Genomic DNA, 27,267 nt, shown 5'->3' with positions numbered 1-27,267 from the left:
ACAATTTTGAATAAAACCCACCACAGAATGACCTGAAATCGGAAATTACTAAGCATGAGCAACATCTTTCCACAGTTCCTTGTTTAAAATACTCTTAAAAATTATAATCATACATAGAAATCTTACAGAGCATCTGAAATACAGCATCTGGTGAGAGACACACACCATTCATGTCAGATGAGCTACTTGCACTACAGTGACATCTCCACAGCTCCAGACTGAAAGTGGATTATGGGATGCTGATCTAGCAACACCCTGGAAAGAACATGGACAAGCTCCAACTCAGTGAAAAGAACAGATGGTGGGAGAAAAAGTTAAACCTGGCGCTAATGAGTTTCCAGTATTCACCGGACCAGAGAATACCTGTGAGTCCACAAGTCTGTCACCAGGTACAAATCTGTGCTAGCATAAAGTCCTGTACAGAAAGGGAAAGGAACCTATCTTAGTAGCATGGTTTCCACGAGAGATTTTTCCCTTCAGAGGTCAGAAAAGTCATGTAGATACAGGACTTCCGAGTCCAGCTGTGGAAGAGATGTACACTTGTGTTTTGATCACAACAAATGTTGGCTGGGTTTGGGCATCTATTTCCTTATATAAATAGAAGTGTTTCACACTTTAAGGGTGCCAAATATTAGAAATAATTACTGCAAAACACAGTTGAACAGGTAATGCGGACATTCATACACTTTTCCTGTTGTCCGAGTATACTCACAGAATCACAGAACGGTTTGGGCTGGAAGGGACCTTAAAGACCATCTAGTTCCAACCCCCCTGCCGTGGGCAGGGACACCTTCCACTAGACCAGGTTGCTCCAAGCCTCATCCAGCCTGGCCTTGCACACTGCCAGGGATGGGGCATCCACAGCTTCTCTGGGCAACCTGTGCCAGTGCCTCACCACCCTCTCCATGAAGAACTTCTTCCTGATACCCAATCTAAACCTCCCCACTTTCAGTTTAAACCAGTTATCCCTTGTCCTGTCACTACAGGCTCTTGTAAAAAGTGTCCCACTCAGCTTTCTTGTTGGCCCCTTCAGGTACTGGAAGGCTGCTGTAAAGAAATGAATAATCTATTGATATAATTGGCTATTTTCAAGAAGTAGGTAGCCCAGTGTGGAAGACAGCCTTGGATTTTTTGGAACAAACATATCAGAGTACTCTTTGCTGAACGGCTATTTAATCTACTCTTTATTTTTCAAAGTTGGTTAACTGAAGATGAAAGAAGTGCCTCTCAGTTCAAGTTTCAAGCTTTCAATCCACACAGGAAGCTTTTGATTTATCTTCCACACTTGGACTTTAAGAAATTTCCATGCTTAGACACTAAGAACCTCAAAAATCACATTCTAATTAGGGAGAGGTGCTGGGGTGTTTTTTCCTTTTAATATATACTTAATTCTGGAGTCAAGCGTTGGCATGGGCATTAATTTCAGCAACACGTTCAAGTACACAGAAGAGAAATGGCCATAATTATGATGGATACATGAACTGAGGTGTGAAAACAAGCAGCTTGCCAAATAGCTACTACGCCTATGAGCCTTAAGTAGCAGGACAACAAATTTCTAGTCGCTGAAAGATTACCTTCCAGGAAGAAGCTTACAAAAGAAAATCTCTGTTCAGTATTAGTTTATTAAATCAGCAACTTTTATCACCACGTTCTAAAAATTATTACAAAGCATATTAAAATATATTACCGTATCTGCAAGGAATTTATTTTGTAATAAAAGTGCAACAATAATGAACTTACAACTTCGTTTGCCTAGCTGGACAAACCAGAGCACGCCAAACAGATCCCTCATAAATTAGAGTGCCTTTGAAGTGAAAACACAGTATTTGACAAAAATATTAGAATAGGTGAGCATGCAAAGTGGAAAACAAAGTCCATGTTGATTCTCTCAGTGCTAGGTTACACATACCCTTCAAACCCCACGTAGACTCCAACAGGACAAAGAGCCACCAAAGTGAGTGCCCGTTGTGAAGGAAAGGAGGTGAGGAGAACAAAAAGAGGGCACATTTCAAGTACTGGAGATAAACGATGACGTTGAAAGTCAGGGACTGGGTATGGCTGCTTTGAGACCAGGTTCCACACAAATCCATACCAGCCCCAACTAACAACGGACCTCACCCAGACGTAAAGATCCTTATAAATTCACCATTTTCAAGCTGTCACAGCTTTAAAAGGCTCTCGCTGCCCTGTAGTGTGGTTATGAGCAATAGCCTCACATTTTCTGTCCCAATCTACAACATGTCTTATGAATTCCTGTGGGAACAGAACTAGGGTTGGGAATTCAAACTGTGTATTGGAATAGTTGGAGAAAAGGTAAAAGCAGCAGTCTGTACTTTGGTTTCTGGCAGCAGCCTACATCAGTGGGCACTGATTTCACAGGCTGAATTACTGACCGTTTCGAATGGTGTTGCAGCAAATGTAATCAAAATCCTAAACATAAAATAGCCAACAACTCCAACATCTTCGACTTCCATCATCAGCGATTCGCAACATGAAACTGAATGCCAAAGGTTACGTCATACTGCGGTTCTCAGTAACGACTGAGAGCACAATTTCCTGAGAAAGGTAGACCTGCTCACTCCTCATGCTCCTAACACATGGGCTCCACAGAACATTATCCAAACTGTTGGACGTGGCTGGTTTAACTAACTGAATGACCTTGCAGGACCGGACAAGCCAGGTGACCAGCAGGGCAAGTGGAATAGATCCATGGGTATGCGAGGAGGTAGTGAGAGAGATCCATTCCTCCGAGCAACAGCAACCTACCTTACCAGTTTAGCTGGGCGAGAAGCTGCTGTTTAAAAAGTCTACGTGAAATGTACTTAACTCCTATCAAATACGTACAATGCTAGTGCACTGCACCACATACCTAGAAATGCATTTATGCATGTAGCTCTGCATGCCAATCCTGAAATACACCCATCCCTCCAAATAAACAGTGCAATCCACCTCTACTCCTCCACATGCTTTGTACATTCCCCTTCCAAATTCTACAGGAAAACAAAGCATAACATTTCAACCCCATCTAGACAAAATATTTTAACTTATCAAAATGATGCATTTCAATTTGCCTCCCCGCAGCCCAAGTTAGGACACACTCATGGAGCAAAAGGAAAGGCTGTGTTGTCCATTTGACTACCAGTAAAGCTAGAAAAATAAAATCAAATCACTGAGAAACTATCCTGCTCCCCTCACTGAAGGAGGATATTTCTACTGGCATGGGATCACACAGCTCCAAAGCATTTGGAACATCACCCCTGCAGGCTACCCACAGTGGGAATTCAAACATGGGTCCATCCTGGAACCTTCTGCAGCTGAAGAACAAGGTAAGGCAGAGTCAGAGGATCAGTAACTTCCCAGATCCTCTCTCAGTTTTGCCCACACTACAGTAGCCACAATACACAAGCTTGCTTTCTCCTGGTGGCTTTCCTTGCTAAGCTAGTCAGGCTGATCATTAGTGTATGAGTGTGTTACTGACTGCAGACACTACACACAAACAAGCACACGTTACTACTTCTGCAAACTTTTTTTTTAAACAACTCCTGCCATGTCTATAGACTACCTTCTGTTCAATCAAAAATAAATTACATAGAAAAAACAGTTACTCCGCAGATGAACAGTCACACAGGTCAAGTGTGTCTTGGTCAAGTTTCACAGCTCTACTGAAGTGCACAGAAATGCACTAAGGCTAATTAGGCTCCTAATTTAGGTCTAACAGAAATAAAGTTGGCAGGCCTGCATGATAAGAGAATAAAAATCTAAGAATTAAAAGAAGCAAGCAAGCCCTCAAGAACAGTTTAACTATGCAAGGATATCTCTGACACAGGCTGGGAAGCCTGGCAAGGTAAAGGTGTTCTTCTGTCATTACTTAAAATAGCTGCATTGTTTTCAAACAGCAGAGCCCTGGAAAAGTTCATGGTAATTTCACATCAGAACAGATGCAGAAATACAAGAGGCCTGGAAAGATTTGAAGTATTAAACCTGACGGACAACCTACAAGTGTACGACTTGAAAACAGAAGCTGAGGTTCCTTTTAGGTCACCTACAAATCTGAACATGTAAGTGTGAATAAAGTCTTAACTGGGAGACAATACCCAAACTACTTCCCTCCCCATCCCTACGGCAAGGATACTAAACCACTTCTTGGCTTGCTCTGTCTCAGAAGTAACAACTGCTACCACTTACTGAGACTCAGAAGTGCTCACAATTACAGTACCTTTGATGTGCAGGGCATTTCATACTACGGACAGAGTACAGTTCTTGCTCACATGCATAGAGCAAGACTGACTGCCACGTTTGATTTTAGAAAAGAGCTGGCCCTCCACAGACTCAAGCTCACAGGGCCAAAAATTTATGCTCCTTTAAGGTACTGACAAAAATCAGTTGTAAGCGCCGATATGTTCAACTTCGATTGTGTTGTTCAAAAAATGAATGTTTGTTAAGCATTCATTGCTTTCATGGATTGTTTTGAATAAAGCAATACTATTTGGAGGGACCCAGTCTATCACAAGTCAATGTGAAGATTCCTGGTAGCCTCCTGATCTTTCAAATCTGCCACCCTAGGAATCAACTCTCTCCTGGGTTGTCAGCTACATGTTGGCAAGAGAGTCAAAAACTTTTCTTAAAAATATTATATAAAAAAAATAATCTTCAGAGGTAACTGTATAATTACCTGTAAATAGAAATTAAATACCAATGAAAACTTCCCAAGACAATCTGATGTGCTTTGAAGAGGCTGACTTTGAACAATGCACCTTTTCTGAACAGAAAGCGAGGTTTGATTTCAAAGGAAACATGATTTTTCTTTCTTTTTAGCTTATGAAAACATTGTGCTGTCACTTTGAACAACTCGGGAACTTCTTGTCTGCGGAGCAGCTAAACTGAAACCTCAACAGAAACTGCAGATCCAAGGAACAAAGGAGATTCAGTTCTTTTAACGATAATACTGAGCATATAGTGCTGTATAAAACCAAAGAAGCAGTTCTTCAGGTAGCAGGACACAGTGACGACAGACTGAAAGAATCACTTTAATATTTTGCAGTTTTAGCTATAATCTGCAAAGTTTTAAAATGAGTCTGCTCATATTCTGAGCACTTAAAAGACCCTCTCCGTTACTCTTCTCGCTTTTTCTACCCCAAATTAAATTAAAAAAAAAAAAGGAATAAAAATAAAATTTCTTTTTATATCTGCCTTTTAAACTGTAGAGATGCTGACATTCACTCGATGTCTGAAGTATGTTTTTAGCAGACAAAATAGCTCCTTGCATAGGCGGGCAAGTTTAATGTTTAGAGCTTCCTTGCACTATTTGAAATGGTTTGTAGAAACGTACGGGTGATAAAAGCATTTAGGTTTGGTGAAGGTCAGTGATTTTTATATATGGTCTTTTCTCTTAATGGTTGTAAAGGCAGCAAGACATGGAAGCAGGACTACAAAAACCATTCTCACCTTACCATCACGCATCATGATAGATCTATACAAGGCACTTGTGACAAGCATGTCTCAGTGAAGGTCAGCAGGGACACCTACAGGAATGTTTCCCTGCTACTATGCTTCTAATTTCAGTAGCTTGCGTGAAATGTGCTGTGAAGTTTAAGGATCTAAGACTAATTACAAATGTTGGTGTTCTCAACACATCTGTTGAACGATTTCCCAAATCCTCATTTTTCTTGTATTTTTCACTCTGCTGTCTGCAAAGGTTTCCTGTGAGATGGTGGCACCAGGTGGGAAGGTAGTGTGCCAGGCAGTTCATATCCATCCAGTTTAATCTTGATAAGATGTTTCGCCAACGCAAACTCCTCATCATCCAACATCCCATCGCCATCACAGTCTGCAAGTTTCCAGATCTTCCCCAAGACACTGTTGGGTAGTTTAGAAGTCACCATCTCCTTCTTTGCACTGATCCCAGATATTTTGCCATTGATTGGTGACAGAGTGTAGAAAATCTCATCGTAAGCAGGTTTATCTTTGGCAACAACCCACTCGTCTTCATCAGCTCCTTCCTTAGCACCTTCTCCATATCCGTGGCCAAAAGGTCCTGCCATGGTGCCATCAAATGCTCCCCCATGGACCATCTCTGTGGGCATATTGGTCTCTTCCTGTCTGATCAGGCTCATCAGGGAGGCAATTTTGTTGGCCAGCATGTTATCCACAGCTTCAATCAGCTTTGGTTTCAAAGAGTGAAATTTAGTGAAGTCACAAGTCTCCAACTGCTCCTGTCAATGACAAAGGTTTTGGTGACAGTAGTTAGAACAACTTCCAATACATTGAAACAGGTTAAGGAACAGGCTTTAAAGGAAAATAATCTGTTATCTTTTGAAGCATAACTGAAGCTCCTCTTGTAGAAGCAAAGCTGACACATATGTATCATACACCTAATATATTAGTGAAACACACTAAGACAATTTTGCAGCAGTGTATGAGCTGGTCTATTAAATGACACAATATAATTTTCAAGTGGCAATGCACAAGAACACAGCAGTTGATGAACGTAACCTAACAACTTTGCATTTGGTGCTTTTCTTCCAAACATCAAAGAAAATATGCAAGTAGGCCCTCAGTCCTGCTAGCACTTACGCAAGTGTTTAAGATAAAAATAAATCCAAGAATTTGCAGGACTAATCTGATTTTATAGGTTAAACTTCTTGTTTGTGGTTAGGTCATGAAGTAATGTCCTTTACCAATAAGGAAACACTGAGCTGGGATAACAGCAGCAGCATTTTTACAGAAGTGCTGCCAGAACTCACAGTCATACGGTCCCTGCCGAGTTTTCACCTTGTACAAAAACTCCTACTAACCTCCACGAGAAGTTTAACTAGGTGATATGTGCTGTTTCAACACAAGCCCAAGCATGTTTTCCACCATAGTGTTGAAAAACCAAAACCACTTTAGGCAATTAAGTGATTTCTACATGCAAAATGCTAGCCAGAAAGAGAGTTACAGTTGATTGCAGTGGAATCTGTAAAAAAACCCAAACCAATCCCCCCAAAACCCCTCTCAAAATAGTGTTGAACTGCTTTGACAAATCACATCTCGGGGCAGGGGCGGGGTGCTCCCATATATACCAGAACTGTAACAGTATGAACCAGAGAAACTTGAAGAACAGGAGAGTGGCTTCATCCATGTGAACAGAACTCTGGATTTCTTAGAGGAAAACCATCACCCTGTTCAGGTGACACGGACAATCACCTCATTTACAGCAACTTATCAGCATAAATGTATGATATGCAATAAATTTTAGAAAGCAAAGGTCAAACCTGCTATCTGTTTTGGTACAATTTTACTGTCCTCATGATTTTGCTCCTCATTACAGCAGTGACTGATCTCTTACGTACATATTTGCTGCCATCTGCTGCTGAGGCTTAACCACACGCACTATGAAGTGTGTGTTTACTTTTATAAAGTTTCTTTATGAAGTTTACTTTTATAAAGTTCCATTCCAATTTGGTTTCAATACCTGAACTGAAAAGTGATCACCCCCCACTCCCTCATTCCCCATCACCAACAAAAGTGGCAAGGGAAGAAAGAGTCAGCTTTTTCCACACAACCCCTTTTTAAATCCTAACTCATGAAACCCTTCCAACAATCCTGCCAGCGAAAACCTACCTGAACTAGATCTTGTGCTTCATCTATAATTAATTTATTGTCTCATGCCAATAATTGATTCCCAAGTTAAACAGTTTAGTTCATAAAAGAAGCATGTGCATCCCTATAGATAGGTTAATCAGCCAGTCATCACTCTCTGTGATTAGCAGTATAACACAAAAATTGTCAGAATTATACTCAAGTGTCAACCTGGAAAACATTCTCCACCGCACTCATGACTAGCCTACGGTCAAGACCAAACAGCAAGCTCCTGACCTCATGTTCTTCAGCTTCCAAGCTGAATTAGTTTCTAAATCAAAGGCCATTTAAGGAGTCTATGATCCGAGATCCAAAAGTTGCGAATGGAGGCTTGAGGAACAAATTGAAAAGCATGGTTAACAAAACATTAGCTGTTCTTCCCCAGAACACTGTTTGTTTCTTAACAGCTCACCTCAAATCAGAGGTGAGTCCTTTCAAAACAAGCCCTACTAAAATGTCCATCCCCAGCTTCCTTGTAGGCCCCTTTAGGTACTGGAAAGCTGCCATAAGGTCTCTCCAGAGCCTTCTCTTCTCCAGGCTGAACAAGTCCAACTCTCTCATCCTGTCTTCATGGAGAGGTGCTCCAGCCCTCTGATCAACGGGATTCCAGAGCTGGACACAGTACCCCAGGTGGGGTCTCACAAGAGCAGAGTAGAGTGGGAGAAGCCGCTCCCTCGACCTGCTGGCCACAATTATTCTGCTACAGCCCAGGATACACGTTCAGTTTTTCATCAACCAGTCCCCCAAGTCCTTCTCCTCAGGGCTTCTCTCAATCCACTCCCCCCCCAGCCTGTATTGATACTGGGGGTTGCCCCAACCCACTTTGTGAGCTTGTCCAGGTCGCTGTGAATGGCTTCCCATCCCTCAGGTGTGCCAACTGCACCACTTAGCTTGGTGTCGTGTACAAATATGCTGAGGTTGCACGTGATCCTGCTATGTCATTGATGAAGATAATAAAAGTCCTGGTTCCAGTACAGATCCCTGAGGGACACTACTCATCACTGATCTCCATCCAGACATCGAGCTGTTTCTATAATTCTGTATCAGTTGATGCACAAAAAGCAAGTTGTAATTTTTTTTGTTCTGCACTGCTTCCGAGTCATGCTAATCCCTTAACAGACACAACTGATTGTCACTTCAGCTGCTCTGTTGTTGACGACCTTAAACTATAATGCTGAGATACTCTGTCCTACCTTTTCCAACTTGGCAATCCTGTTGGAAAGTCAGTATTTTTTCAGTGGAACTGTAATCTATCACCTTACCTGCATTTTCTTGACTTCAGGGAAGTCCCCTGCTGAGATATGGTATTCTCTTTGCAGCTGGATGTAGATCTCTGGTAATCTGCCGATCAGTTCCTTTTTCTTGTTCTCTTTTCCAAATACAGATGGCATTTCTTTTTTCAGATAGCTGATGATATAAGCGTGAACCTAAGAAGAAGCAAAACTGAAATCAGGACTACTGTTTATCTATATTTAGTGTTCATAAAAAGAAACAGAAAGAATATGTTTCCCTAAGTCAGCTCAAGGATAAGATATTATCAGTGATTATTTCTGGAACTTCATGTTTACACAACTGGTTACCAACTAGCTTTTGCTGCTTTCAGCATTCCTTTGAGGGCAGAGAGAAAGCGAACACCTTTGAAAGATGCAGATGTACACTTGCAGTTTAGGGAAAAGCATGGTACCGCATTCAATCAGTATCAACAGTGAGAGAAAAAGCAAGACCCCAAAACCACGTCCTGACACCACATGCATGGATCACACGCAGAATTCCAGCCGTTCTGGTCTATCTGTCTCAGTGGTAGAGATTTGTAAGTCCATTTGCCTTGCCAGTTGTTGTGGGAAGCAATGGGATGATGCCTCAAGCAATCCAAATATGCTAAGTGGCAGGGCTATCTATTTGAAGTGACACTGCGTTCCTACCTATTTAATCCCAGAAAAGTGAGTACCTGTGGTCTATATTTATGCAGCCACCAGAGGGTGACAGAGCAGTCAGTGTAAGAAAAGCATGCCATGGGTGCCTCACGAAGCCTTTGGGAGAAAAGTAGAGCCTTTGCAGAATATAAAGAATGACATTAATTTAGGATGACAAGTCTTAAAACACACTGATACTTGGAGAGCTCTTAAGAGTTTCCCGTCTGTCGTGATTATCCAGCACTGCCATCAAAACATCCATCCTGCCCATGCATCCTCCTTCCACCCTTATGCTGAACCATCCATCTCTTCCCCTTTGCCACCCTCCCACACCACCTTTCACCACCAAAAGGATCTGCTTGGCCACATAGCGAGCAATCTGGCCCAAGAGAGAAACAGTGGTTGCACTTCCTAACTGAATTGAGTTCACCTATCCAGTTCCTTCTGTGGGCACTGATATTTGCTCTGCACGCAAGAAGGATGTGCAAGGGCAGGCTTCTTTTAGAAGCAAAGCACATCTATCACAACCTGAAGTAATCAAATTGCTTTCCTAAGGTCTGACCTGGTCAGAACAACTGAAGTCAAATGACCTCCACAACAGGACAAATCTTTACAGAACTCAGGTCCTTCATCAAAAAAGGATGCAGCTGCTACCAAAACAGAAGTTACTTACAATCTTCTCAAACACAGAAAAATGGTGTAACCGGTTTTTATTTGCATGTCTTAAGATCGCAACTTTCACACAACATCACTTCCTCATATCTAAAAAGAGTGCATGCATTTTAATTGCAGATAAATTTTCATTTCTACAGAGGAGGAAAAAAAAAACCCACAGCATAAAGAAGCAGGTTTTTTTTTTTAAAAAAAAAACCCATGAAATTTTCTAATAGGGTAGATATGAGTGTTTCTCCAGAATGACAGAACTTAGCCAACAAGGATGTTGCTAAGAGAGTTTAGTAATTTTTTGGGTCTTATATTTAAAATACTACTTCCAGCAAAACCAGAAAAGTATGTTTCAAGAACACTTAACAGTTTCACAAGTGGCCTAAGGTCTGCCAGTATGCACATGTGTTTCTTGTAGATAAGAACAGTTCCCCGCTTCAAAATGGGACAGTGAGTCACAGGACTTAAAAAAAAAGACTAATGCCCAAATTTGACAGCAAATTAACAGTTTGGTTTGGGTTACTGTACATACTTTAGAAAAGATTAAGAACAGAGTGGCACAGATATAGAACAAACAAAACCACCAAACATGCAAAGCTGTACAGAAATTTTTTTGAGTGCCAGTAATTTCAGTTTGGAAGGTAGAAAGACAACACTGGAAAGATTGCCACTTTCCTGCAGATAAACAGTTTATTCCCCTTCCACAGCTGTCTAATTAGAATGCCCTGTGAGCACTGTATTTTGTATTCACCTTAATCCATTTTTATTTTACGTCACATAGAAGCACCTAAAGATGATCCATCTGACACTTTCTCACTTCCAAAACAGCTGTAACAAATGAAAGCAAAAAGCTGCCAACAACATCCACAAAACAGATTGAGGTCACAGCAACTTTTAACACATCATCATCAGGAATGCGATTTTAAATGTAATTTTCAAAGAAGCAACTGCTACAGGGTGCAAAAGCTCAGGTCACAAAAAAATCCTGTATCATTACATCCAGAGCATTAATTAAGCCAACATAGGAAGTGGTATACATCCCCACATGACTATTCTTGTATCAATGTAAGTGCAACTCCTCTTCATTTTTACTTAGAAGTCCACATAAACGTGTGTTCCAAGACAACTTCATTAGCTCAACTGACTGTTTCATAACTGCATAGGAAATTAGAATTTCTGTCTGGTACCACCAACTTTCTCCTCAAGTATTCCTGAGGTTAGTTTTCCTTTCCAATTTTCCAAATGATAAATCATCATTCTTCAATAACCAATTTTCATTCTGACTTTTTCAAAACAACAAGCAGCTTATCAGTGCTTTTAACTATTTTTCTAATAGCAGTTGCAGCGTCACAATAGGAGAAACTCACTGCAGAATCAGAGAAACAGGCAAAGAAATATATCAGACTACAACCAAAGCTCATTCCAGTCAGGCTGTGAGAAGAAAGGACAGATGAAGCTAGAGTTGTTACGCAGAAAGTCTGAGGATGAGTGTAAAATATCACCTGAAGGTTTTACAACTAGGTAATTAAAACATGGTGATAATTCGCAAAGCTGTAAAGTGGCATCCACTCATTCATCAAAGACAACTAGAGACCTATCAAAAAAATGAAACGGGTTTTCCGCAGCCATCTGTAGGCAGTCCCAGCACTGTCACACACTGCCTGCCCACGCACACTGGTTAGCGACTGTACACTGCACACAATGCCTGTAACTCCTCCAGAGCCGAAACCAAGGGGGATGGTGACAGGGGCTACCAACAGCGGGGCACACAACTCATGTTCCTGGGTTTTTTCTGGATATGATGACACGGAGTCTGCATCACTCAAGTTTCTCTGTGACTGGGAATGAAGAAGATACAATCTAAGAGGGTCAGGAATTTCTAATGGACAGGCACCTCTCCAATTCATCACTATCTGTGCTCCGCCAAGAGTGAGGCTTTTAACCAGTCTTGCATTGCAGGTTATACCATAAATACATTTAGTAAAAGCATTTTTCCACAGCAGCTGATTGATGGTATGCATTATGGCATTAATATGCAAAAAAGCATATGGAAGCTTGCATATGAATAGTTTTTGTTGTGGGTTTTTTGCCCCCTCCCCCCTTCCTTTTTTTTTTTTTTTTAAGTATTCTCTACATACCAGATATTGTTAAAAAACAAAAGCAGTTTTTTCTCCAAAAAGATTACCTTGCTGTAGTGTCCAGAAAAAAAAAAAAAAAAAAGAAATCACTGCCCTACCAAGCAAACAATAGCTTTAATAGCCTAACAAGCACCAAATCCCTTCTCTAAAGTTTGGAAGGCACTGCAGTAAAAGTCTATTTCCTCCTACCTCCTCCTGTATCCTGAGTGATTATCTCTTACTCAGAAAACTGAAAATTCAATCCATTTGCTGAAAAACACATAGTTTCTAGGTAGAGAAAGATTGGGAAGGGTGAGAAAGGACACACTGAAAGAGAGAGAAGAAACTGCTCATTCGATTAATTTAGGGTTTTTTTAAATCTTTTCTTACCTTTGCAAGTCTTGCCCTCTTAATGAGATCATTGAGTTTCCGCACAGCAGCCTTCTGCGGGAGGCTCTGGATATCCTGGAAAAGATCCTGTGCCTCAGCTTCAAATAGTCTTCTATTCTCTGTGTTTCGGAGAGGATGGGCCCAGAAGGAGCCAATGTAGACCCGCAGCACCTCTGGAGTGTTGATCACCTTTCCCAGGGACCACATGAGCGCACCATAAACCCTCATCAGCTGCTGGGTGTCCACTTGGTCGGCCTTATTAAGCACCACTCGAATCTTGTCATCCTGGCCCCGGAATGACTTAATAGCCTCGGAAAACTCATCCGATATATCCAGCTTATGGGCATCAAAAAGGAGGATGATGCGGTCAACCCTCTCAGCAAACCACTGGAGGACTTGGCAGAAGTCGTAGCCTGGAGGAAGAATACACTATTACAGTTCTACCATTCTCCATCCCCAGCCCTACCTACCAAGGTAGGGCTGGGGATGGAGAACAAGGGGATCATAGCATCTGTGTGGGGGAAAAGAGGAGATGGACCACCTGGAGCAGAGACGTCTGTGGAAAATGAGATCAGGACAACTGTATCTAACATTTCTTTAGATCGGTCTCACTATTTTGTTTTAAACACTGCCCTTCCTTCAACCTTGCCATCCATCTCCCATGCCGCTGTCTTTTGTGCTGCTCTGAGTTACTGCCTCACACCCATGCTTGCCCTTCCCCAGGAGTGTTGGCTGCAGCAGAACGCCCAAGCTGAGCAGCTCTGTGGGGCTCCCGCGACAGGCTCTCTTCATTGCTGTTAATACTGGCTGCTCCGGTAGCGCGGCCTACCTGTACTAACAGGGAAAACGGCGCACGTGCAGCACTCCAGTGTAAGTCAGCAACTGAAAATATTTTGATTTTAAAACCCTTCCTGAACTACCATCTCCTTGCATTGCAACACTTGCTGTTATTTCTACCACAGCAAACTCAGAGATCCAATTTAAAAGTAATGTGCCTGCCTTGCTGATGGCTTCAGGGACATGATAGGTGATGGGACACAACAAGCAGTGACCTTTCTGATCATGTGCAACAAACTTTTTAACTTTCTTAAGTAAAGCCTGTTCATAGCACCTGTCTGAATCTTTTATAAATGCAGCTGGTAGCCTAATCCACACAACAAAGAATTCAGGAGTTCCTTATTCAGAAGTGACACATTTAATCCACAGAGAGTCACCACGAGTGATGTGGCATTGGGCTTGGCATGGATGTGACTCATCTTGTTTGAGTAAGGAACAGCAAGGTAAGGGCTGGGAGCTGACACCCCACCCCTCCTCTTCCTCTCAGAAACAAATCAGAGCTAAAAGAAGAAGCAGACAAAATTCTAGGACTGGTGTAAAGTAACCCAAACAGAACTGACAGTTTTGCCCCCAGCAGCGTATATTTAACTGTCAACAGCAAAGAAAGCTCAGTTACCACCAGTGAGCCCCCCAGGTGTCTTCAGTCATTTCTCAGCTGAGTAAGGTAAGCCTCTCAACCTCCAATCCCCCAGCAAAGAAAACCCACTTAGACTACTCATAGATGAGCCTATTAGACAAACACTTCATACACCTGGTTCAGATAGGAGCAAAACATTCTTCGCCACTCCTCATGCGCCTTAGCATCTTTTAAACAGTATAAATAAAAGGGCATGGGGACATCGTAAAGTTGCGTAGCTTTTCTTAAAACAATGCTGGTTCAGTCAAGTCATTATTTGCTATACTTTCAAGTTTTTGGTCTTTATCAGGGAACCCAAAAGGGAATCAGGTTTTGCTTTTGGAGCAAAGGAGCGGACTATGCCTAAAAAGTATTATTACCATCCAAAAGGATGCAGGTCAGACTCATTATCTGGCTCGAAAAGAAAGAAAAGCCAACATAACCTTTCCCATTAAAAGGATTACTTTGTAAAGTGTGCAAAATCCATCCCCTTTCCAGATACTGATGCTCTGGTGCATACATTCTTTCCTGTGACCAGTTCCTAAAGAGTTAAACATGAAACAAAAGGTGGGAGCAAGGAGGAGAGCTGCACAAAACATCACCAAAAGAACTCTTCTCACTTTACACTAACAATCTTACTAAAATCAGTATGAATAATTTATCTTTATGAATTTCAGCAGGTAAGAAAGAAGCGACATCTTGTATGACACACAACATAGTTGTGCATCAGTGGACAAGTCTCAGCTATGCAATCATCTGTTCCGATTTCACTCATGCAGAAGGAAATATTCTTCAAATGAAATACATAAAATTGCAAAATGAAGCAAGTCAAATTCTACTAAGTTTTCCACAAGTGGCTATGTGAGAAGGTGACTTATAAGACTGGTTAAATAAATATATAAATTCACACCACAAGTTTGGTGGATTTTGAACTGTAAAAGCAACTGCACAGTTAAAAAGTGTACGTTAACTAGCAATACATTTATTTTAAATATGGATTAAACATTAATGAAGCATTTGCTTTGAGAAAGAAATATCTGCTTGTTGAAAATTTTAAGAAAAAGAAGTCATCAAAAAAATCTGAAAGAAATTATTCATTTTAATGAAAATTTGTCATTAGAAGTGAACCTATTCTATAAAGAGATTAACTCATTATGCATTAGAGTATACCTGAACCACAGCGGAGTGAAATATGGTTAAATATTTCAGCCAAGGTTTTCGTACAGTTGGTTTCATGATTTCTCGACCCTGCCCCCCCAGAGAACAAAATGCAGCTCTAGCCCATCAAAGCAATGACCTTGAAAGGAAGCCACAGGACAGCACTGAGACAGTGCATTTAGGATCCTGTCCCATACAGTACATGTGCGTGGATTAGGGTTTTCAAAGTTGAGCAGTAGAAGGTCAGCACTGGGCCGTTTGGAAAACGTGACCAAAAAAACTTGGTGTTGATACTTCTCAGCCTCTTGCTGCCCTACTGTTGCTATTTCTTCACACGTTTGTTCCAGTGACTGATGTCAGCAATTACATCCAACCTGAAGATCTATGTCTCACCAGGTACATCTACTTGCAAATGTATATTAGCAAGTCACAAGTCACCCTTGCACCCAGGTGAGGGGCAGAGGGAAGCAGCGAGCCACCAGCAGCACTGCAGAGCTCTTGAGCTCATCCCAAGCTGCAGGGAGGGAGCAGGTTGGTGCCCCCAGCAGAGGGATAACTGTTGGGCATCAGTCATGGGCTGCACAGAAACCACAAAGGAGAACAAAATGGAACAATGTGGAAAAGATGAAAAAGTTGGCGACAGACTGCATGTGGTCACCAGCCCTGGAAACACTGACAAGACGAATGATCATGAGCTCTCATGTGGCATTGGCACAGGGCAAAGTACCAGCCCAGTATGTAACAGCCAGCAGCCATAAGCTGTGTGATCATGCTGTATGAGAGTGGGTCAACTTTCTGTGCTAGTCAGTAATAAGGATTTAAACAAACTGTAGGCTTTCCCTTGTGGGCCCAAGGTAGATAATTTCCAACTTGTCATAATACCATCTCCCAAAGCTTTTGCAATTGAGAAAACAACTAGGGAGGCCTGATGGGCTCCACCCATCCTCTGCCAGCCCAGACAGGCCGAGTGTCCAGTCCGTCCACCCCTGGGGCTGGTGCCACTGGCACAGCAGAAGAGAGGCGCCAGGTGCCTCTCAGATGAACACTGCAATGAGGAGCCTCCAAGCTCAGAGCATGATATCCACTCACCAGATGAATCAGGGGTGGACAGAGTGCTGGAGACATCCCACCTGCCAGTGCTGCCTAAGTACCACACAACCGAGACTACAACACACAATTTGGACATGGACAAGAGCAGCCTGCCCCTACTCCCCCAGTCTGCTGTCCTAATGCTTTGCGACAGGCAAGCATCTAAACTGTCCCAGTCTGTCAATCAGAGCTCCATCCCACATGGAAAGATATATTTTCTGCTGTCCTGGGTGGAAGTTTCCAGTTATGTTAATGAAAGGCTGCCTCAATCCAGCGCTCCTGGATAACACGCTTGCTGCACTCCCATTGGTGGACTAATCCTAAGGAGAATGCACAGCCTCACCACCAGGGAAAGCCTGACACAATGCTGTAACTATATACATCTCTTTACTTAATCCATGACTACATTTTCACAAGCCAGATTAAACTGAGAAAATCACCTGTGCTTAAATAACTCCAGTTCTAAAAACACAAGCTAACCAATATCCTCCATTTTCCTCTGAGCAATTTCCCCATACTTCTCAAAACCCTTGCTTTCATGCCACTCATCATTAACCAACCTCCCCCACCTTCCTTTCTAAAAGCAGTTCCTCCCCACGCCCTGCCAGACATTGCTCCTCCTTCCTCCTCTGCTTACGCTCATTGTGCCTTCCAAATCTTGCAGACCATACACACGTTTCTGTGTGACGTGGGCTATGTGAACGCCACCAGTGGTGTGGCACAGGGCGGGCATTGTCTGACCGGGAACAATGCTGGCACGCGTCTCCACAGTCGCCTCCAGCCACTTACGCAGCCCCTGCACTGACAGGGAGGAAGCTTCTGGCACATCCTCCCTCCACAACTGCAGTGGGAAAGGTGCCTCGAAAGACAGCTAGCTTTGAATGTTGGACTCGGTGTCTATTTTTGACCCTTCAATCCTTCTTCATCCATGTCCTGGATGCTTTCCAGGGTTATAAATAAAACTTGCTGGGAAGTAATGCCTATCCTGCATTTTTACAGAGTCCCTTTAGTATTTTCCTGCAAATTAAACCTGAAAGTTAACATTTGACTGCTTTGTTGGTCTCAGGAGGTTTCACCTTACTCTTGTGATACCTGTCAAATTCTGTCATTATGCAGGTGTTATGCCTATTCATAGGTAAATAGTTAAGCAGTTGATCATGAGAAGATGGAAAAAAACACCAACAGCAAAGAGTGAAGGTTTTACACTGAGACCCTGTAACATTACTCTTACATCAAAGACATGAAAACGTCATCAATGAGAAACATTGCTGCTCACCAATGTTAACCTTCTTGCAGAAAAGTCATTTAAAAACTCAGATACGAACAGTCACCAATAATTTGTAGAATAGAAAGCATCTAAAAATACTTATCAGGTGTTATCAAATGTCACATTTCATTACTAGATTATGAAAAATCTCATCTTGCATATATTATAAATCTTGCTGCTATTTCCTAAATAAGGAAAAAAAAAGTTTGAGAGAAACAAAACACTTAAAAAATTGCTGAACTATAAAATACTGAAATAAAAGAATTGTGAAATTGTCAGAAAAGAAATTCTGAATAGTCACCTGTATATTTGGAGACTTCCTGGCAAGCACAGATAAGCAGCCCTATGTTTAGTCTAATCACCTTCATAGTGAAGGGAAAGGGCAGTTCCCACAGCGAAGCACACGAGCTGCAACCTTATTTCAGTGAAAAGCAGCCAGTGAGTTTAAGGGGTAAAGACACATTTTGAAGGCAAAAACCCTTTCTTGGTCTGAAAGTGTACAGACAGAACCTCCTCTGACACAGACATTTAGGGACAGCAGATAACATCTTGTAGATTCCTGCTTACATTCACATACAGTGATTTAAAACGGAATCTAAGCAACTCAGACTTCAAAACATGCTAAATTAAGACTTGTAGCATAAATACATTGAAGTCAGCGCGACTTCTTCAAGAAGCAGATCAGACAGGCTTTGCTGTATGGTGCACCACAGGACAAGTCAAGTTTGTACTTCACAAAGCCGCCTCCATGGAAACTGCATAAGCAGCCCAAAAGTCACGTACAGGAAACTTATCTGACTATGCAGTATTTCAGACATGGGTGAGCGCACCATTGCCTAATCACCAGAGCTTGCAATAGGTGCATGCAATAGGTCCATACAGTGACTTGTAGGTACTTCACGTATGCTGATGCCTAAGTATATGAAACCTTAAATGTTGGCACCACCTGCCCTGCAAACCTGGGGCACAAAGGGAACAGTGCTGTAAAGCTGACTCCCCAAACCTTATTTATGGTACAACCACACTGGTTAAAGCTACACAGCATACTGGAGAAGCACATTTGTGATAAAAGAACTATTTCAAGTTATGTATTCAAGATAATCCTTTACACACTGGGGGGGGGGGGGAAATCCATGAAATGCAAACTAGTCAAGCCAAAGTCTGTGAAACAGGTAAGAGTTGGATGTTATGACTGACCACTGTGAACTTTGGTGAAAGTCTACCATATCAAAGGGCAGGCCAGCTAGGCCATAAAAACGATTGATAAGGCACATTCCATCAGAAATTCTGAGCAATAAAGCAACAGCCATATGTTTTGTTAAGTTACAAGAGGAATTCTAGATGGCAGTGACGAGCCATGGTGCTTTAAGCAAGAGGCATGCCAGTGAAACATAACCTGGAGTGAAATACAACTGTCCCACAGGTGAAGTCTGGGACTTCCACAGCGATCCCTAACGGTGTTTAATTCTGTCACACAACTGCTCTCTTTTTCAGTGGTGTATTAATATGATGCTCTAGTTTTCTGCTTATTTCTGCTTATTTCATGTTCCCTTCCATACTGTTAAAGAAGGCGCAGCCGACACCTGAATGATGCTGCCAAGCATCCTTTTCCCTCGATTTAAGAAGCAAAGAGGAAGAAAGATGAGCCTGATTTTTCTTGGTGGAGGAAAAAAGGAGACAGAATCCAAAATGGAGAAGCAGAAGTAGGAGATTTAAGATCATCTTTGATTCTATCAGACTCTGTGTAAACTGAGACAAATATTCTGTGGACACTTTATGAGAAGATTGAAGGTGCTTAGTTATACATTTGGTCAATGGGCTGAGGTCAACTGTATGAGGTTTAACAAGTGCTGGGTCCTGCATTTAGGTCACAACAACCCCATGCAATGCTACAGGCTTGGGGATGAGTGGCTGGAAAGCTGTCAGGCAGAAAAGGACCTGGGGGTGTTGGTCAACAGCCAGCTGAATATGAGCCAGCAGTGTGCCCAGGTGGCCAAGAAGACCAACAACATCCTGGCTTGTATCAGGAATAGTCTGGTCAGCAGGAGTAGGGAAGCTATTGTCTCCCTGTACGTGGCACTGGTGATGCTGCAGCTTGAATCCTGTGTTCAGTTTTGGGGCCCTCAGCACAAGAAGAGCATTGAGGTGCTGGAGTGTGCCCAGAGAAGGGCAATGGAGCTGATGAAGGGTCTGAAGAACAAGTCTTATGAGGAGCGGCTGAGGGAGCTGGGGTTGTTTAGCTTAAAAAAAGAGGAGGCTGAGGGGAGACCTTATCACTCTCTACAGCTACCTAAAAGGAGGTTATAGGGAGGCGGGTGCTGGTCTGTCCTCCTGGGTAACTGGTGACAGGACAAGAGGAAATGGCCTCAAGTTGTGTCAGGGGAGGTTTAGATTGGATGTTATGAAAAGCTTCTTTACTGAAAGAGTGGTCAAGCACTGGAACAGGGTGCCCAGGGAAGTGGTAGAGTCACCACCCCTGGAGGTGTTCAAGGAACATGTAGACATGGCACTTTAGGGCATGGTCTAGTGGGTATGGTAGTATTAGGTTGATGGTTGGACTGAATGATCTTATTGGTCTTTTCCAACCTTAATGATTCTGTGATTTCTGCCTAGAAATAAGAGTGCCAACTCGCAATATTTGTTTTATTCATCTGGTTTGGCAACAGTCAAGCCTTTGCACAGATGTAGAGCACTCACTGCTGTGCATCTCTGCTAGTTCACCAATATATCACATATAAGAATACATAGCTCTCCCCATGATGAATGCTTTACATGACTACATGAGCAATAAAGAGGACAAAACCCACATTCAGACAGAACAGAGAATCCAGAAACATCTAGTAGACCAGTTTACTAAGCAAGCATAATCTAGATCACAGTCTTAAGTTAGTCTCCTATTCTGTCAGTGCAATGTAAAGACCAAAGCTGGGTGCACAGCTGGCATATATCTGTGCTCATTCCAGGATTTCCTCAGAAAATCCCAGGTGTGATATGTTAAAGGCTGATTACTTCTCCCTCCCAGGTTTCCTTTTCTTAAGCAAAGATCTGAAAACAGAGGGCAGCATAAGCCACACACCGGATTCACTACCATTTGCAACTCCACAGAAACCTCTGACACGCACTTAAATGCAGCTGAAAGAAACCAGGAAGTTATTTACATCATGCTGTTTTCACAGACAGAATAATTTATTAAAACCAGGTTTCAGTTCTTCACAGAATTTTCATTTTATTTAAAAAAAAAAAGAAAAAAATATATATATCATTCTCTCTTCCTACCTTAACTCTTTTGACTGACAATTATATTACAACACAACTTAACAACCTTAGGAAGCAACATTACCAGCTGTCCCTACAATAAAAGTACCTTACAGCCCAAGCTCCTCAGTTTTTAAACATGACCAGCTTGAAGAACTACAGCCATTATGAAACATTTCTTCATTTATTAACTTAAATAGTATATGTAAAACTCTATTCATTATTACATTGTGGAAAGCAACTAAAATTATGGAAATAAGGTTTTTTCTCAGGAGTGTCAAAGCACTAATTAGTCAACAGATTGTAAAGCCATAGCTATTTGCAGCCATAGCAGGATGATGATAAAAATCCTAACCCCACCAGTTTTCAAGAGAAAAAATTCCAAACCTTAATTCCAGCCTTAAAACATGGGTTTAATAGGCCTTGTAGTAAGAAAGTTTGGGACACATCACAACTTAAAACCACTAAAACAGGCCCAAAGGATGAAGACTTGTCCAGTACAGCAAAAATAGTGAGCTCAGTTATTTTCAAGCCCTGTAACTCACCTCTGCTGATGCGCTGCTTCTCTCCAGACAGAATGCCAGGGCTGTCGATGATACTGATGCTCTTCAGTACCTGGTTAGGTAACTGAGAACACATGAACCTGCAGGAAGAGAGAAAAACAGCTTTAATAATAGCTCTAACTCACATTTAGATTGTCCCTTGAGAGCTCCCCTTTATGTATTTGCTTTTAGAAAGACTCAAGTGAGATTATTTTAAAATAAAGTTTCTTAAGTCCCAATGAAGCCCTATGTTTTGCAACCATACATGTTTAAGAAAACAAAATATAAACAGAGAGCTTCTCAAAAAAAACCCACAAGAAAACCTTGTAAAGCCATATGTCTAAGTGCTGATGAAATTCCAAATTTTGGAAGAACAGACAACATGGGTCATACACACAGCATTAAAAAGACTGCATAAAACAAGCATTTTGCTAAGACTAAAATTAGTATACACAAGAAACAATTCTTCATGTACTCTTCTGCTGAAATTGAAGGAGATTCAGAAGAAAAGGGAAGCAGGTAGAAAGCCATACTGACAATACGCTTATATTCCAGTTACTGGCAAGTCACCCTCTCACCTGCTCTGGCAGCATTTGAACAGTCCTATCTCTAACCCACCATCCTCCCTAGGTGGGGCTTGAGGAGGACTGAAAAAGAACAGTATTTCTCCCACAAACCAAGCAAAAGCTGTTCCACTGCCAGAATCAAGAGTTCAAATTACACACAGCAGGCTCTAAACAATAATCTCCTGCCTCTGTGATGGGAGACAAATTCAGTGGTGGTATTATGAAAAATAAATAATTCACGAGGCCTCTGAGAGTTACGCAGAACACTTCTTGTGTTAAATCCAAACTACTCTGATGCTCCTGGGACAGTTCATGACTGAAGAACTTCACCTCCCTTTATCATAAACTGCCTTTAAGAGACTTGCGTAAGAGTTTAATCTTCTTACCAGGTAGCAGCTGAAGACCTTACTAACAGGCACACAGTGTAACCTGCCCTCCTCCTGTGAGGCTGCCAAGCACAGCGGCCCTTTCTCCCCGAGGCAGCCTAGCACAGGGTTAAGCTGCAGGCCCAGGCTGTAAGATGGCTGCTCTGTGTTAAGCCATCGCTTTAGAAGGCACGCTATCTCAAGAAACAGGGTATCACCAACAGCAAATTTTAACCATACCAAGGTCAATCAAGAACTTCAAGACCAAAGTTGGTCTTGAAGCCAGTCAGGAAGAGTTCAGGCAGTCAAATATCAGATGCAAAACGTAAGATACATGAAAATTTGGAAGCTATTGTTGGACACATAATGATGAAGATGATTCAAAGGAAATCAGGAAGGAAAAATTCCTTACACCCTGCTTGACCTTATTTTTCAGGTGACCTTGTAGTAATGAGTGTGTAATAAAAGTACATGGCATCCCTTCTTGGGTACAACAAATGGCAGCATCAGCTACGCCCCTCACGGAAACCCAAGAGAGGATAAGGAAACAGCAGCCATTGCGGCCTGACAAACCCCAGGGTATATAAACGACGCTACACTTTTTGGTGTGGTTTTTTGTTTGTTTGGTTTTTTGGGGTTTTTTTTTTAGTGGAACATCAGATTCAGAAAATACTTCATAACCTGAAGCAAACTTTTCCACTACAGTTAATTTTCTACAAGTTTAAGAGGTGCTTTTGAAAGAGCAGTAAGGTGCTATTGAATAAAATAACATTTTTTGAACTTTCCAAAACCTAAAGGAGACAGCATGACATAAAAGTAAATGCGTTTTGTGGTAGCATAGTGGATGCGTATTAGTGACAAAGAAAATACAATTGACCATGCCAACCGTTACAAAAATATACATCACTAGTAAGTACAACATGATGTAGCTTTCAGAAATCTGGACGTGTAAAGACGGAATTGTCTGTCTTGCTGGTTTTTTTTTTAATCACTATTTCACTTTGGAAAGCCCAGATCTTGTTTATTATCCCCGAGTTGTTTCTAGGCCTATTTCACAAGACAACAGGCACCATTATTTCAGCTGAACAGTATGGCAGTATTGTGACTTGGGTATCCCCCAAACTGTGACAGCAGGAAAAGGCTGTGGAAGAAAATGGAGACCTACAGGTTTCAGAAATGGCAAGACATTGCAGTCTTTGCAGCAGTCATTTGTGGCAAGGGAAGGAGGAAAGTATATAGGAAAATGATATGAAATAGAAGAAAACTCAGAATTAACTGGCTGTAGCTTTTAGAATATATCCACGATTTAAAGACAACTGATGGGTTAAAAATCTTGCATCCAACTAATATTTCAGACAACTTAAAACTGTAATGCTGATTGTATCCGAGTATCTCTTTTTGACTCCGAGATTTGGCTCTGAACCATCATTTCTTTCATGACTTGCATGAAGTGTGATTTTTAAGTTCTGCCTCATAAAAAGCAAAACTACATACTATCTACCTTAACGACAACAGACCTCCACCAAAAAAAAACTTTATAAAAATATTTGTGTGAATGACTAACTGCTTATGACAAGCCTGTACACTGTCATGGTTTTCATATTGTTCTAAAACTATTGTTAAAGAAAACCAGCAATGTTAGACTATCACTGCAAAAATATGTTACATTGTTTGCAAAAATAAAATCAACAACTTTGTAATAATGTTTTTATTATTATTTAGATTAACTTTGAATTACTCTCAGAATTTAGTAAGAATTTATACTCCTTTTTGTGTCCATTCATATACCCATTAGAATAGAGCAGGACCGTGTGTTTCTTCTCAGCAGCACCAATTTATTGCTGTGATCTTCTAGTATACTGCAATATTCTTTCCTCACTCATTCCAAGGGCACGCTAAGTCCTGTCCCCATCCCCTTTCCCCTACCAGCTTGCCTTAAAAGGACACAGGAGAAATAAAAGACAAGTTTCTCTACGCAGGAGCCTTACAGAGACATCTATCACAAGCAGCAAGATACAGGGGGAAATAATAATGGGTCATGGAAAAAAGAGGTAAGGTAACATCAATAAATTAATGCATCTAATTAGTAAGTACAAGCCTTGATTGTGCTACTGTGTTCTTTTTTGGTTTCAGTTTTTCCATTACCTCATTCACTGTTTCCTTACATGTTACATTCAGATGAAAAGGACACTTCATAATCTAAGTGTCCATAGCCTTGTAAAAGTAAGTTTTCAAGAAAACAAAACACTAGGATTGCGAAACCATTAAAAAAAAAAAGTGAGGAGGAAAGAAGTAGAGAGAAATATATTAAGACATGAGTGAAAAATTGGGAATAAAACGTTGTCACTGCAAGTATGGCAAATGGGAAAAGGCAAAGCAAAATACTGAGTATGATTGCAGGTAAAGATGACAAGTTACTTAAAGAAACTGAAATAAAGCCTTAGATATTTTCAACTACATAGAAGTAGAAAAGAGAAATGAGTTGAGTGTTTTGAAAAACCAGCAATATGATCAGAGTGGCAGACTAAACATGGTGCTAAGGAAATATAAGCACCTAGATCTGCTGCTGCAAAACTAAGGAGCAAATGTGAACACTGGGGAATCAGAGTGGTAGGGATTGGAAGGGACCTTTGGAGATCATCTAGTCTAAGCACGCTGCGAAAGCAGGTTCACCTAGCTTTCACTAGGCTGGACAGGAACGCATCCAGGTGGGGCATCACTGAAAAGAGTCTGGCCTCATACTCTTGACACTCACCCTTCAGGTATTTATAAGCATTGATAAGATCCCCTTTTAGGCTTCTCTTTCCTAAACAGATACTAAACAGACCCGGATCTCTCAGCCCTTCCTCATAAGAGGTGCTCCATTCCCTTGATCATCTTCATAGCCCTCAGCTGGGCTCTCTCCAGTGGTTCCCTATCTCTTGAGTTGGGGAGCCCAGAACTGGACACAGGGCCTCAGATGTGGCCTCACTATGGCAGAGCAAAGGGGGAGATAAAAGTTTCTACCAGCAGTACAATAATACCAAAGTCACCAAAAGAATTGGAATCATTTACTTGGTTATTTTGTATATATTTTTAGCTAACAATCTTGTTTCCCTAAGATTCAGGACCTGACACAACTAGCTAGACAGATGATGTAGCAAAAAATTATTTAACCCATTCATCCAAACATTTAGTATTATCACATGTTCTGTGTCAATATTTAAATACTGTGCAAAATACTGTTTACAGTATAATTATATTAACTTTTCACAGAGAGCACAATGGTGGGGAAAGAGAGAAATAGAACAGTGATATGGAGGCCAAGACTTAGCCAATAATCTCACAGAAAGGGGTCTTGGGCTGCAAAATTATTATTTAAAATGAGACTTGACTGCATCTTCCCACAGCAAATATCCTTACCTTTCAGCAAAGCAATGGCCAAGCCAATTGTAAGCAGCTATAAACTTTCTTCTGTGAATAAGCACAGCAAGAGATGAGACTGTACATAACAAACTTTTAACACATATGCCAGCGTTTATCAGCCAAAGAGGAAAGTTTATTGTTAAAAGAGAACCAATTTAGATTAATTGGCTTGCAAAACCAGGCCTCCGTATCAAGCCACTATCAAATACAGGAAGAAAACAAGGTGATTGCTCACACAATGTGAACAAAGTTATTTATAACTTCAAACTGGAAATATTACGGTTGGACTTGGCAATCTTAAAGGTTTTTTCCACCCTAAACAATTCTATGATTTAGCCTGCTGCTTAAGTTACCCACTGCAATATTCACAGCCCTGAACAACTCTCCTGTTTTTTGCAAATACCCAGCAGCCATCCAAAAGCTAACCCTGTTATCCTGGTCTATGGGACTGCTTAAAAACCAGCTAATTAAAATTAAAACACTTAACAGCTTGAATATGTACTTGATCCAGAAAGCAGATTCAAATATTCTCCATTCTCGTAGGCCTTTTTGCCTATCCCAGAAATTCACAACAGCTCAGGTAAGACCAAGACCTCAGGCAAGACCCCAGCATAAAGGAACATGACAGATCCAAAGGGAAAAAAATCTTTTCCTTTTTTGGATAGTAGTTCTTAGTAATAGTACTAACCTACCAGTTTTGCTGAGCAGGGAAAATTGTGCCCAAACTGATCTTGAGTTCTAGCTGGCGTAATGCCTTACAAACAAGTTAGCTGGTGGAGTGTTTCAGCAGTTTTCTGTGAACTGGTTTTAACAATGATTTTCTGTTCTGATAACTGATTATATATAAACACTCCTCACCTTTTTCATTTATCTGAAGTATTACCAAGTGTACACAGCTTTATGCTAGTACTATCCTACCCCGTGCTGCCTTTTTTTTTTTTTAATTTACTTGAACTGCCACCACTCCTGCTTGTATCTGAGTATTTATTCCATGATGTTCAAAACAAATACAGCAGAAAAAAAAGCTTAGTAAAAAAACACTGATGTTTGAAGATGGTATCAAGCAGAAATTTAAACATAAAAATAAAAAGACAACAAGCAAACAGATCATACCTGTTCAGGAAAGCATTTCCAAAGCGGCTGAGTTTGCGGAATGGCTTCTTAGGATCAACAACTAGGGCATTTCCAGGAATACTTCCTTCTGAATCTCCATACATCACAGCAATAAAAGAATCCGTGGTAGGCTCTGGGCCAATCCGCATGCCTGGGAAGTCTTGTTCGAGCAGATATCTAGAAATGGAGAACACAAATAACAGAATGAATGACTGGGAACTATAGCAAAACCAATTCCCTGTAATTTGCTTTAAAATTCCCAAGGATATACACACTCCGGAATAATAAAATTACATTTTTCTGCATTTCATTATTTCTATTAACTAGGGAAGAAAAAAAATCACCAAACCG

General features: G+C 41.2%; 1 protein-coding gene across 1 annotated transcript; it reads right to left on the bottom strand.

Moving 5' to 3' along the window:
- Nucleotides 1-5,392: 5,392 nt before the first annotated feature.
- On the bottom strand, nucleotides 5,393-27,093 carry EHD4 (EH-domain containing 4; the record flags this gene model as incomplete). Its single annotated transcript, XM_010153186.1, has 5 exons — nucleotides 5,393-6,212; nucleotides 8,883-9,047; nucleotides 12,704-13,116; nucleotides 21,471-21,568; nucleotides 26,917-27,093. Coding segments are annotated over 5 exons (1,390 nt in total), but the record flags the coding sequence as incomplete, so codon positions are not given.
- Nucleotides 27,094-27,267: the final 174 nt, after the last annotated feature.

The sequence above is a fragment of the Eurypyga helias genome, unplaced genomic scaffold, assembly GCF_000690775.1.
Source record: "Eurypyga helias isolate BGI_N326 unplaced genomic scaffold, ASM69077v1 scaffold20766, whole genome shotgun sequence".
NCBI classification, from domain to species: domain Eukaryota; kingdom Metazoa; phylum Chordata; class Aves; order Eurypygiformes; family Eurypygidae; genus Eurypyga; species Eurypyga helias.
This window is presented reverse-complemented; position numbering and strand designations above follow the sequence as displayed.